This window comes from Morus notabilis, unplaced genomic scaffold, assembly GCF_000414095.1.
Source record: "Morus notabilis unplaced genomic scaffold, ASM41409v2 Scaffold623, whole genome shotgun sequence".
Lineage (NCBI taxonomy): Eukaryota > Viridiplantae > Streptophyta > Magnoliopsida > Rosales > Moraceae > Morus > Morus notabilis.
The window spans coordinates 253,793-268,236 of NW_010366773.1; the positions used below are offsets into that span (position 1 = coordinate 253,793).

The 14,444-nt window shown below is 35.8% G+C and overlaps 1 protein-coding gene across 1 annotated transcript; it reads right to left on the reverse strand.

Moving 5' to 3' along the window:
* Positions 1 to 613: 613 nt before the first annotated feature.
* On the reverse strand, positions 614 to 2,549 carry LOC21412215 (cytochrome P450 71D9). The gene is made up of 2 exons (XM_024174122.1): positions 1,579 to 2,549; positions 614 to 1,497 (listed from the first exon to the last, which is right to left on the reverse strand). The coding sequence occupies exons 1-2, from the start codon at positions 2,524 to 2,526 to the stop codon at positions 874 to 876; spliced, it is 1,572 nt and encodes a 523-aa protein (XP_024029890.1). The 5' UTR covers positions 2,527 to 2,549; the 3' UTR covers positions 614 to 873.
* Between the last annotated feature and the right edge of the window lie 11,895 nt (positions 2,550 to 14,444).

The following is a 14,444-nucleotide window of genomic DNA, read 5'->3' on the forward strand; positions in this document are numbered from 1 at the left end:
TAATTATAATTTAAATTAGAAATAAAATCAGAACTATGTTTAGATAAAGTGTTGAAAAATGTTATTAGAGTTTTGTACCAGATCTTATAAAATCCCGAATTGATTTTACTGGAAAAATAATTCGGATTGTGAATTTAGAGGGAGGGAGGGGGACAATTCTAAAATCAAGAGTTTGAATCATTGTTAATGGTTTGAATTGTTCTCATTTAGTTCAATTTGACCTTCAGCCACCATTAGAATTGAATTTTTTGGTTCGGATTATTGAAACAAAACGTCCTTAGACTAGGCAATTTTCTGATTTCTCTTTATTTTGCAATTTGCATATTGTTAATTATTTCTAAGATTGTCTCTTTCAAATAAACGACTTTGTATCCACAAACTACTTTTAGCGGATAATATAAAAATCTTAGGCTAAATGTTTGAGAAATGTGCAACTTCACGTTTTCAATCTTTGACGTTGAGACAAGGAAAGTTATTTGTGAGGTCCAAAATAATTTCCATTAGAAAGCTACTATTTTGTCCATAAATACAAGTTTTTTCATGATGCTCATCATTAAATATATTTAGCTTTTCCAAGATGACAAGTAACTAGTGTGGAAACATACGATACAAACATAATTTTTTGTCATTGTTGGAAACTAATATAAAGACTTTCAGCATATGTACTACTAAAAGGTAGTACTTTAAAGAGATAAAATATCCCAAGAAGCTTAGCTGGAAATACAGGTACATACAAGGTGAATACAAACTAATCCACTTTATTGTGCTTACAGATAAAACTTGATATAGAAAATATTCCATAAAGCTTAGCTTCCTTATTCTCAATAGATGATAATAGTACTCTTCAACTGGGATTATAATGAATAGCTAAAACTAAATAGAAGAAGAACTATAAGGATTAACTGGGATTAAGTAGAGACCGCCTTTTCTTCCAACCGTTACGCCAAAATGCTCGGTCATGTCTAGATTTTCATGGGCGGTCCCACCGGGAAGTCTCCAATCGAAATGGAACAGTAACGCGGCAAGAGGATGCTCAATATCAGCCATAGCAAATGTTATGCCAGGACACATCCTCCTACCAGCACCAAATGGGATGAACTCGAAATTAGTCCCCTTGAAGTCAACCGAACTATCGACAAACCTCTCCGGGTAAAATTGCTCGGGATCAGTCCAATGATTGGGATCTCTTCCTATTGCCCATGCATTGATTATGACTTTAGTTTTGGCAGGAATGTAGTATCCATTTATCACACAATCTTCTTTCGATTCTCTTGGAAGAAGAAGGGGACCAGGAGGGTGCAATCTCATGGTCTCTTTGATAATTAGCTTTAAGTACTTCAGTTCGTGGAGACATGTTTCATCAACTTTCCCTTTGCCTCCAAACACTTGTCTCACCTCGGCTTGTGCTTTCTCCATCACTCTTGGATCTCTCAACATCTCCAACATTGCCCACTCCAGGACTGTAGACGACGTGTCACTCCCCGCGACGAATATGTCCTGAAAATATTGTATTTGTGGAGATGTCATTAGTCATGTGTATAAAATAGAAGACATATGGAGGTAAACAGATGTACTAACCAGGAGAATAGCTTTGATGTTTGGGTCTTCCAATGGAACTGCAAGATCACCATTTTCTTGAAGATTCAAAAGGACATCCAATAAACTATTTCCTTTGCCCTCGCCGGTCTTCGCTTCCCTCTCTTCTCGCCAATCTCTGAGAATTCTTTCTAGTATTTGGTCGGTCTTCTTGAAATTTTTCTCTATTTTAGGCCCCAGGCCACTGATCCTACGAAGAAATTTTTTGGAAGGGAACACCTCAGAAAGACTAAAACCTCCAGCAATCTTCAAAATTTCCCTGACAACTGATGAAAAAGCCTCTTGATCTTTACATTTCCTACCGAAGGCCGCCTTCGCTGTGATGCCATACGTCATCGCAAATATTTGCTCCGTAAGATTGATTGGCGTGTCTACGCTTGTATGCAAATATCTGAGTAGATTGGACACCTCTTCTTCCCTGATTGATCTGAAGGATTGAACGCGCCCAGGACTCAGCAGTTCTTGTGTGCAAATTCTCCTAAGCTGTCTCCAAAATTCTCCGTACGGCACCATGGTGATGCTTATGGAACCATAGACGCTTGCAGCGAGGAGAAATGGCCTCTCCGAGAAGTTAACATCCTGAGTTTTTAGCATCTCGTGCGCGATCTCAGCCGAGGAAACAACGATATTAGAAATTTCTCCCAGCTGTAGATGCATAAGGGATCCATATGTTTTGGCCAAGTCTCTTAGGCGATGATGTGGTAGAGACCCAACAAGAAGGTGGAGATTTCCTATGAGAGGAAGTTTCATTGGCCCTGGGGGTATCTTTAGAGTTGAATTAGCTGTCCTGGATTTCTTCCAAGCTGCTAATTTCGGTATCATTATCACGAAGAGGAGAGAAGGAAAGAAAAGTACTATGATGGAAAGGAATAGATTCTCCATCTGATATAATTTGGAGAAGAGATAGGGAAGTGAGACGCTTGGGGTCATTGATGAAGTTGAAAATTGATATGATCAGTACCCCCGTTTTATAGAGGTCTGTGATGGATGCTAAGTAGCATATATAAGAGTTTGTTTTTTTTTGTTTTTTGTTTTTATTTTTTATTTTTTTATAATATCGGCTCTTATTATTCAAAAAAATTTAGTAAATTATTATGATGTCACGTCTATTAATTTAATATTTTAACTAACATTGCATTTCAATTGATTTGGTACAATATTTTAATTGACATGATATTATGGTATTCAAAGAATATTCGAACAAGAGGATTATATACGGGAGTCAAATCTATCACTTGGTATAGTGTTCTGATCGGTAACTTTGAATCCCAATAGTTACTCGATTTTCTTTAACGATTTTAGTTGTCTTACTGCTGAACAAATTTTTTTTTCTTGTATTCGAGTAGTGTCCACTTACATATTGTTTATGTTCAATAATCGAGATTCGAAGCAATTATTTAGATTGAAATTGATTTACAAAATTGATGCCTCAAGATGATTGTATTGGGAGAAGAGAGAGTAGTAAGAGACTTGAGGACATTGATGAAGTTGCTTACTATTCATTTCACTAGTTTGAATCACAAGTAAAGTATTTATTGTACTGTTTTTTCACACAAAAAATAAACTTCCAATATTTTTTGTTATAATATTTTCTTTCACATAAATTCTTTTTTAACTCAAATTCTCAATTGATATGAGCCAAACGAAGAAGCCCCAAGAAGCATCAAACATTTCCGATGAGATCCATGGAGCAATTCTTAAATAGCAAGCACTAGCTCCCGGTGCGACTTCATAAAAAGCAATCAGAGATAAGACCGAAGAGAATGAAACGCACGTAGTGGTCATTATAGCGGTTCCTTCTGATCCTAGAAAACATCCGAAAAAACCTGCTACGGAACTACCGAACGGGACATATATCACTCAGTTTTATTGTGGTTAATATCCAGATTTTCAATAATGCTATACACTATCCATCAATTTTGTTTTAATTCTATTTTATTTTGTTTTCAAAAGATATAAGTAAGGAGCTTCGTGTGGGACAAGGTTGCTAGTTGATACCAAAGTAGAAAAGATTATATCATCATTTTACAAGTGTGTGTGTTTGAGAGGGAAAAACATGTTGTGACATTTATTCGGCGTACTGACGTGCATATACCAAAAACTTTACACTTATCAGAAATACTGGAAGTGTGTTCGTGTGCAGTGGTGGAGCCTAAATTTATTTTCAAAGGGAACGTAATACAAACTAAAAATTAGGAACTATACTATAACACAATAATCTTTTTACATTCATCTATCTATTTATGTGTTTAATTTTTTTTTTTAAATGAACTAAACTTATTATGAAGCTTAGTATTTACTTTAAAGTTTAGAACTCAAAATTTGCGAATTTATATAGTTGTATAGTTGAATTTTTATTTAATTTAGATTTTAAATTTGAAGTGAGACTACTTTAAAACAAAACAAAACAAAACAAAAACAAAACTTCATCAATCAACAGGGTGGATCTATATGCTCTGGCGCGAGGGGAGACGTGGCTACGAATTTCTTTTCGAGTTATAATAGGAACACTAACTCAAATCTCAATTTTTATCTACTAACTTATGTGGCATGTGAGTTGTCATCTTTTTATTGGTAAATACAATTGCTTTCATTAATTGACGTGGCAACGTTTTAAACATGCACCAATATATAAATGAAAACTCACATGTCACGTTAGTTGGTACATAAAAGTTATAATGTAAGTTGGTGTCCCTAGCATTATTCTTTTCTTTAACGTATATACAACAACAACAAGCCTTAATCCCAACTTAATTGGGGTCCGCTATATGGATTTCACTTTTTCACGCAGCTCTGTTCGAAATTAGACTTTCTTGAAGGCCTAGATCTAGAATGTCTTTCCTAACTACTTCGGTCGACGTAATTCTTAGTCTACCCCTCCCTCTCCTAGTATTAGGTATAAGGATGTTCTCCCGAGCACGAACTGGTACTTCTAGCGGTCTACGTTGGACATGTCCATACCACCTCAACCGGCCTTTGCGCACCTTATCTTCTATTGGTGCTACACCTACTTTACTACGAATAACTTCATTCCTTATGCGATCCATTCTCATATAGCCACTCATCCATCTTAACATACGCATTTCTACCACACTCATCTTAGATATATGTTATCTCTTAATGGCCCAACATTCACTACCATATAACATAGCTGGGTGGATTGCAGTCCTATTGAACTTTTCTTTCAACTTATAATAAGCATCTTGCCATCACAAAAAACTCCCGTAACATTCTTCCACTTAACCCACCCTGCCTTAATCCTATTTTGAATATCCTCTTCTATATCTCCCCCATACTGCACTATACACCCAAGGTACCTAAAGTTTCTAGAAGCCCTAATCTTCACACCATCTAAAGAAATTCCATCATTCTAATTACTTGAGTTACTAAACCTACAATGCATGTATTCAGTTTTCATCATACTTAACTTAAATTCCTTTATCTTGAGAGTCGGTCTCCACAGTTATAACTTACAGTTAACTCCTTCCCTATGTTCATCAACTAAAACTATATCGTCCGTAAAAAGTATACACCAAGGACTCGATCTTAAATTTCTCTTGTCAGCTCATCCATCACAATAGTAAAAAGATAAGGACTAAGAGAAAATCCTTGATGAAGGCCGATCCGAATGGGGAACTCTTTCGTGTAGCCTCCAGTAGTTCTCACATTCGTGACCACCTCATCGTACATGTCCTTATTTACCTTGATATACCTCACATGCACTCTTCTCTTTTCTAGCACCCACCATAAAACTTCCTTCGGTACCCTATCATATGCCTTTTTTAAATCTATAAAGACCATATGTAGGTCTGTCTTGGCTTCTTTGTAGCTTTCCATCAGCATCCTAAGAAGAAAAATGGCTTCCATGGTTATTCTGCTTGGCATGAAGCTAAATTGATTACCTGAGATGGTAGTTGTGATCCTTAATCTCCTTTCAATAAGTCTATCCCCAAGTTTCATGGTGTAGCTGCTGGTTCCCGAATCGAATTCGGGTGCGGAAGCGTGAGGGAGGCGGATCGTGTATAACAAAAATTTTCATAAAACTTTTGACATACTCTATAGATTATATTAATTTATGCACAAATAAAGTAATCGCATTAATTTATATTATTCAAGGATCCACCGAAAAAATACCTGGAAACCGACTCGGATGATAACTTGAATTTCTTTGACCACGAACAGTCCTTGCTCCAAGCTTTGTGTTTAGAATACCAAAGTATTCCACGTCAATTCTTTGATTCCACGTAGACGTGTGTGTGGGCACACGTGAGACAAAACAGGTTTCTTAAACACTCAAATTTCTACAAACACCAACGCATGCACGATGTGGAATTTTTGGAGAAAAATATTTTCTCTCTTTTGCTATTGAGAAATTCGGCCACCACTAACTCTTAGGGCTGAAAATTATTTCAAAAATTGTGTCCACAATTTTCTATCATTCTCATATTTAAAGAGTAGAAGTCAAACTTCAAAAACAGGATCAAATCCCTATCTCCAATTTTGAATTTCGAACAGAAAATCCCTTCCCCTTATCCTTAGGGTGGCCGGCCATACTATAGGGTTTTATCCCTGTGTGTGGCGCCTATATCAGATAGGGAAGGAAGAGATTTTATCCTTTATCCAGTAGTCCTATTCTAATTCAGATTCAAATTCAAATTTAAGTCAAACTTAAATTAATTTGAATTCTAAATTTAACAACTTATCAAATAAGTTTAAATGGATAAATCTAGATATGTTCAAATTCAAATTTAAATAATCACATTATTTAAATAATAATTAATTCTCAATTAATTATTTTTCAGTATTTAATTTATAGAATTCCTTAATTCTAAAATTTCCCATTTTACCCTCTGTGTCTGGTAGAATTACTAGGACGACGCGAGGACTAATGGACCTATAATCCCGAGCTCCAATAAAATTAATAACTAATTAAACACTTTAATTAATTAATTAATTCTATTAGATAGTGATTCATAAAACACATTCATGAACCAGAGCGCTCTTACTAATCCAAGTACCGAATCAACACTCAAGAGAATTATTTATCTGCTTCTTTCTTAAGAAGGAATGGATTCCATCTCGTATAATAACATTCCCAGCTACCTATTTCATTATGTCTTCAAAATACAAGGAATGGGATTCAGGGTCTCGGAATCCGTACCGAGTAAATCAAAAGACATAAATCCATAAATAAGAGTTTGTTAAAAACTCAGGATTAAGATCATCCTATATATGACCATCGGTAGACTTAATCAGAATTTCTATCCTTAACGGAAATTATTAGAAATTCATATTGTGTATGTGTCATTGTTCCACATAATCTTATTATGCGAAATACACTCATTCAATATCTCGTCATATTAACAGTACGGATAACACCGTTCCATTCTAAATGGGAATGACATGTATTAATAATGTTTTAATTAAAGATTCTGAACTTTAATTAAATTCATCATGAACAATGTTTTTTTTTTTTATTATTATCCTTAAACACTATCCTCTCGTATATAACACTTATATACTATGTTTAAGGTTACATAAACAATCACGGAATTTTCATTTGATATTCATAAAATATTCATAAATATATGCACATAAAATGATGAATAAACTCTTTTATTAATTAAATAATAAATATCCTATTACATCTCATGCTTCTAGGACATTATTCCCAACAGTAGCTTATTAACTTTATGCCCCTATAATTGTTACAATTCAACACATCTCCTTTATTCTTGAAGATAGAGACAAGAATATTATTCCTCCATGCATCAGGCACATGCTTCTTCTTTAGTATCTCATTAAAAAGCTTAGTGAGCCACAGAATTCCAACATCTCCTAATGCCATCCAAACCTCTATTGGAATATCATATGGCTCACATGCCTTCCCCTTTCTCATTTTTCGTAGTGCAGTTTTAACTTTCGAGACTCTAATTCCTCTTGTATACATTACATTAGGTTATCCTTGTGACCTAAGATCGTCAAACTCTATCGCATGATCATCACTATAAAGCTTTTTAAAGTAACTCCTCCACCTTTCCCTAATGTCTTTATCTTTTGTCAAAACTTGATCTATATCATCCTTAACACACCTCACTTGATTTAGGTCCCAACACTTCCTTTCTCTTATCCTAGCTAGTTTATATATATATATCCTTTTCTCCTTCTCTAGTCCCAAGTTTCCTATATACCTCATCTAAGTAAGTAGATCAAGCCTTACCAACTGTCACTTAGCTTCTTTTTCCGCTTCTTTGTACTTATTAAAAGTCTCCTTCTCTAGGCCAATTGCTTTATTCCTTTCAAATGCCACCAACGAGTTGTGGGAGGTGGTTTATCTTAGTCCTTCTATAGCAAAGCTTGATGCTCACATCTAAGATGACTAACCTATGTTAGGTGGCTAGTACTTCTCCAAGAATTACTTTACAATCCTTACATAGAGAACATTCTCTATACCTTGTGAGAAAAAAATTTATTTGGGTCAAGTTCCTCTCGTTCTTAAAAATGATAAAGTGAGAATCTCTTTTCTTGAAAAATGTGTTTTCTTTAACATGATATTAGCGTTCTAGAAATAATTTGCTTTATGTATTTTAGAATATTCTTTTGTATTTCTGTTATGCCAGCTGTACTAGCCAGGCTTGGGATACGTGAACTAGATCTAAGCTTGCCTTTATATTTCCGGTTGTACCTCCACCGTTATACAATGAGGATATGAGATTATTCTTCTTTAACATCTTTCTGTAATATGGTATCAGAGCAGCACCCTTCTGTCACGACTCCAAATATTGTACTTTTGGCCGGTGAGAACATAAGAAACTAGTGCCATACCGGGATGCTCGATCCACTACCTCTTGTTGCAAAAGTGTTTAATCTTTGTTGTCCAAGAAGAGAGGCAACGCTCCATCAGCTTGGTTTCCTCTGCTCCGGCATATTTTTTGGCCCTCAGCGTTTCTTCCTCTTTTCTGCCTCTTCTTCCAACTCTGGTGCCCCCTCTAGTAGTGGTATCTTCATCAGTAGCCTATCTGTTAGCATTGTGGTCTCACTGGGTACTTAGTGGACCATTTCTATAGGCTGCATGGTTTTCCACCATGTTACAAGCCCAAGCCCAAAGTCTAGGCCCATTAGAGCTCTCTTTAATCAACATCTCATTCTACTCTGCATCTGAGCACTCTAGGTTTCCCTTGTTTGCACTGACAGCTACTGCTACAACTACCTTCTCTCCACCGACCTACTAGCCACCTCTACCTACCTCAATCTCTTCTTCTGGAGAGCTTTCCTCTGACTAGATGCATTAATTAATTGCTTATCTCAGCTCGCAGCTTTATGTTCATAGTGCTACCACCTCTGAATCTCATTCGGCCGCAGCATCGACTATTTCTCACATCTATGGTAATTCTTCCTCTGCTCTTTCTATCTCACATCCTTCTATTCCTTCCAATACTTAGGCAATTGATACTGGTGCCACACATCTTGTTTGTTGCTCTCTTTCGATATTTACTCATTCTATACCAGTTCAAAACGCAACCATCACTCTTCCTTATGGTCACAACATTGACATTAATCGTGTCAGCATTGTTCAATTGTCCAACTCTCTGGTCTTGTATAATGTCTTATTTGTTCCCATGTTTTCCCTTAGAAGAAGTGTAAGTGCTCTTACCATCAGCCATAACTGTTATGTTAATTTCCTCTCTACTTCGTGTGTCATTCAGGACCTCACTTTGGGCTTAATGATTGGGAGCGGTAGACGCTAAAGCAATCTTTATTTTTTAAAACTAGGGACTCCAATTTGTAATTCCTTGTTTTCTTTTTTGTATTCTCCAAAAGTGATGTATGACACTATCGCCTTGGACATCCATCTCCTGTTAAAATTCAGATTCTTCATAATGAATTACAAATTCCTAGCTCTCTTTCTCATTTATCTTCTCACTATTGTATTTGTCATCTGGGTGACAAAAATAGCTTTTATTTATCTCACACCATAATATATGCTAAACCTTTTGATTTAGTTCACATTGATATTTTGGGCTCTTTTAATGTCGAAACAATAGTTGGTTACAAATATTTTCTCACTATAGTCGATAATTGCACTCGTCCTACTTGGCTTTTCCTTTTACACGCTAAGTCTTATGTTCTCACCATATTTCCAGATTTTGACACTCTTATTCAAACTCAATATAATATCATAATAAAATCTGTTCGTTCTGACAATGCACCTGAGTTAGCCTTTCTTGATTTTTTGCATTCCAATGGGATCATTTCGTATCATTCTTGTGTTGACATACCGGAACAAAACTCGGTGGTCGAACGCAAGCACCAACATATCCTCAATGTGGCTCACGCTTTACTTTTCCAATCTTGTGTCCCTCTTTGCTATTAGGGTGAATGTATTTTAACGGCAATCTATTTAATTAATCGCACACCATCTCCTTTGTTATCCAACAAAACTCCATTTAAGCTTTTAAATAAGAAAAAACCATCTTATGCTCATCTGCGAACCTTCGGTTGTGTCTGTTATGGCTCCACTCCACTTTTCCTAGTCAGCGTACAAAGTTCTCTTCCCGTGCTCGAGCTTCTATGTTTTTAGGCTACCCTTTTGGTTACAAAGGTAGCAAGCTACTTGACTTAGGGAGTCAGAAAACCTACATCACTAGGAATGTTCAATTTCATGAGACCATCTTTCCCTTTCCTAACACACAGCCCGGAGTTGTTCTCCATAATTTTTTCAGTAATCGTGTCCTCCCTACTCCCATCCCAAGAACCTCTCCTTCTTACCATACTCAGGTCCCCTCCACCATTGATCCTCATACTCCTTCAAGGTCCTCTACTCCCTATTCTCCTGCCCCTTTATTCCGTCCCTATCGTGTATCCAAACCACCATCCTACCTGAAAGATTTTCATTGTTACCTGGCTGCACATTCTTCCTCTGTTACAGATGTCCCTTCTTCCACCTCCACTACATATCCTATCTCTTCCTCTCTTAGTTATCACATGTTGTCTTCTCCAGACCCTCACTACATCTTGTCCATTTCCTCTCACACTGAACCTGTCTCCTTTTCTCAAGCCATTGAGATTCCGGTGTGGCGTGATGCTATGAATGTGGAGCTGCAGGCCTTGGAAAGTAATGGCACCTAGTCTATTATTTCTGTTCCTCCTGGCAAACACTTTGTGGGCTATAAATGGGTGTACAAAACAAAATTTCACGTGGATGGTACTGTGGAACAATATAAAGCCCATCTTGTGGCCAAGGGGTTTACACAACAAGAAGGCATTGATTTTCTTGACACTTTTTCCCCTGTTGCTAAGCTTGTTAATGTGAAGGTTTTACTTTCCTTGGCTGCCATTTTAGGCTGGTCTCTCACTTAATTAGATGTCACCAATGCCTTCCTCCATGGTGACCTTACTGAAGAAATTTATATGGCTCTTCCTCCTGGTTACACTTGTCGACAGGGGGAGTATTTGCCTTCTAATGTAGTTTGTCGCCTTCATAAATCCATATATGGGTTGCGACAGGCCTCTAGGCAATGGTTTCACAAATTCTCCACTGTTTTCCTCGTGGAAGGTTTCACTCAATCCGCTTGTGATTATTCTCTGTTCATCAAATCTCATGGACATTCTTTGTTGGCTCTCTTGGTGTATGTCGATGATATTATCATCATAATCAATGATCAAGTAGCCGTGGATAGCCTAAAGTCTGCTCTTGGTAAGCGGTTTAAGATGAAAGATCTGAAAGCCCTAAAATATTTTTTAGGTTTAGAGGTTGCTTGTTTAGTTGCTAGAATTTCTATTTGCCAACACAAATATGCTCTGGAACTGCTTTCGGATATAGGGTATCTAGGATGTAAACCTTCCTCTATTCCTATGGAACCGAACCTCAAACTGTCAGCCTCTGAAGGTGATTTACTACCTGATCCTACTAGCTAGCGGCGCTTGATTGGAAAGTTAATATATCTCAACATTACAAGGCCAGATCTCAGTTATTCGGTTATCCTTCTCAGCCAATTCTTGGCTGCTCCTCGTACTCCACATCTTCAAGCCACCCTTCGCATCTTACAGTACATCAAGAATACTCCAGGCCAAGGTCTTTTCTGTCCATCAAACTCGACAATCTAGCTCAAAGCCTTTGCAGACGCTGATTGGGGTACATGTCCAGATACGCGACGTTCACTTACTGGATATAGTGTGTTCCTTGGTTCTTCTCTTGTCTCTTAGAGATCAAAGAAACAACAAGTTGTTTCTCAATCTTCAGCTGAAGCTGAATATCGTTCTATGGCCAACACTACTTGTGAGGTTGCTCTGTTTTCTTCGCGAATTACATGCTCAACATCATGGTCCAGCTTTGCTGTATTGTGACAATCAAGCGGCCCTTCACATTGCAGCCAATCCCATTTATCATGAGCGTACAAAACATATATAGATCGATTGTCATCTCGTGCATGAAAAAAATACAGGTTAGGATCATAAAAACCATGCATGTCACCACTCACAATAAACTTGCGAATCTGCCCGCTAAAGCCTTACATCCTTTGCAGTTTCATCTTCTTTTGGGCAAGATGAGAATTCAAAATTTGTATTCTCCATCTTGAGGGAAGTATTAGCGTTCTAGAAATAATTTGCTTTATGCATTTTAGAATATTCTTTTATTTTTCTGTTATGCCAGCTGTACTAGCTAAGCTTGGGATACCTGAACTAGATCTAAGCTTGCCTTTATACTTTCGGTTGTACCTCCACCGTTATGTAGTGAGAATATGAGATTATTCTTCTTCAACTTCTTTCTGTAATACGTGAGAATCAAGTAAGAATCTATTTTCTTTAACGTTTGTGTAAAATTTTAACAAAAATTACTATAAAAATTAACCCTTGCATGTAATATGATCTCTCAAAATAACAAGTTTTCTAACAAGGAAATGTAGTCTTTACTTGACTCCGTTGCCATCTCACCTAAGAAAAGGCGTTAACTTCTCATTTCGAATTTGGACAAACCAATGATGAGAGATTCAACTGGCAAGGTGGAGCTAATCCGCCTTGCCACCTTCGGACGATGCTTGGCGGTTGCCCCACCATAACTTTTTTTTTTTCTTTTAATTTTATTTCTAGGATTTTATAATTTTTTTTCCCTCTTAAAATTTTATAACATCTATTTATTTGTGCCATCTTATTAGTTCCGTCACGCGTCGCTCTTCCTCCGAACCTATTTTGCTGACTCCACTCGTGGTAGCAACCAAAGGAAAAGTCGTGCTTTAAAGTTTCAGAACTAAAACATGTTATGTCGTTAGAGGCAACGGATCAGATACACCAATTTTGGTGGGATATTTAAATGGGAGAAAGAAGGAAATAAGCTAAGACTTGAGATAAATTAAAATTAATAGGCCAATAGTTTACATAAGTTAATAAATAGGCCAAATTATTATTTTCGTCCATAACTTGTCTGGTTATAAACCATAACTTGACAAGTTGTTGTCCACAATTGTCCATAACTTGTCTGATTATGAACCATAACTTGATAAGTTTGTCCATAACTTATCTGGTTATAAACCATAACTTGACAAGTTATGACCTATTAATTTCTATAACTAAAAATTGGCCTATATACTTTCTTAAACTTTTCATATTAGCCTATTTTCTACTATTTCCCTATTTAAATATCATTAACTTTGCAAAAAGTATTGCAGTCAAGGAGAATAGATTATTATATAATGTATTTATCGAGTAATTTTTTTGAATCAAATATAATCGACTATATGAAGTCATACTAATAGAACAATTTTGATAAAATATCTAATGCAAAGAAAAAATATAAGAGTATAGTTGATTTTATTTATATTAATATCTAATATAGTAGTATAGTTGATTTTTATTTTATTAGAGATTTTAAATTTTAAATACAAGACTATTTTTAAAAAAAAAAAAATTAGCATATAAATGAAAAGTTCTTAAAAAATATATACCATGTAAATGTTGTAATTAAAAAAACATATTGTGGCTATGAAATTTCTTTAGCGTATATACAAAAAGTCTAACTCAAATTAGAATAATGTGCCAGACATGTGGAAGTCAAATTTTCTAACTATGAGTAGCCTTGCCTAGACATAGTTGCCACCCAAACTAGGAAATGGCACTGACTTTTCTCTTCAAATTTTGATAAACCATTGATGTGATATTCAACTAGCTAGCCATCCACGGATGAGAGTTCAATCATGTACGCTCCCGCTTTCTAGACCATTAATTTTCTGGTTTTGCTCCTGGTAATTATAAATATTAAGGGCTTGTTTTGTAAGTATATTTGAATCATAATTTGGATTCTGTTAGAATTTTTTTTTTATCTTAAAGAATTTGAATTCAAAAATTTCCTCTCTCACAAAGTTCCTACCCATATTACTGACTTGAATATATCCTCTAAACGAGCTTTCATTTTACTAAAAGTCGTACTTTAAAGTTGCACTTGTACAAAAAAGATGTACAACAACGATTAAAAACTGTCGTAAAAAAATTTGACAATATCGGTATAAAAACCGTCATAAAATTCAGATCATTGTATATCAAAGGCAAGTGATGCTGGTTTTAAATGTTGACTAATAAGCGCGCAAAATTTCACGCAAATCCTAAGTAAGGCACATTAGATGGTTTTTATATAAACCGTTGTTAAATGTATTACTTTTTAACGACTGCTTCACAAAAATTATCGTTAAAAGTCTTAATTTTTTTAATAAAAGAATCAGTTTAATAAAAAAACTATTTCTTTATTCAAACAAAATTTTTATCAAAATATTATTTACAAGACAACACGAGCAATAACTTTTGAAGAAATATATTACAAAGTCTCCTCGTATATAATCATCATCAACGAATAAAAC

Coding starts and splice junctions, on each gene's coding strand:
- LOC21412215 (XM_024174122.1), bottom strand. CDS start 2,526: ATGACCCCAAGCGTCTCACTTCCCTATCTCTTCTCCAAATTATATCAG. Junction 1,498..1,578: donor ACATCAAAGCTATTCTCCTG/GTTAGTACATCT, acceptor CAATATTTTCAG/GACATATTCGTCGCGGGGAG.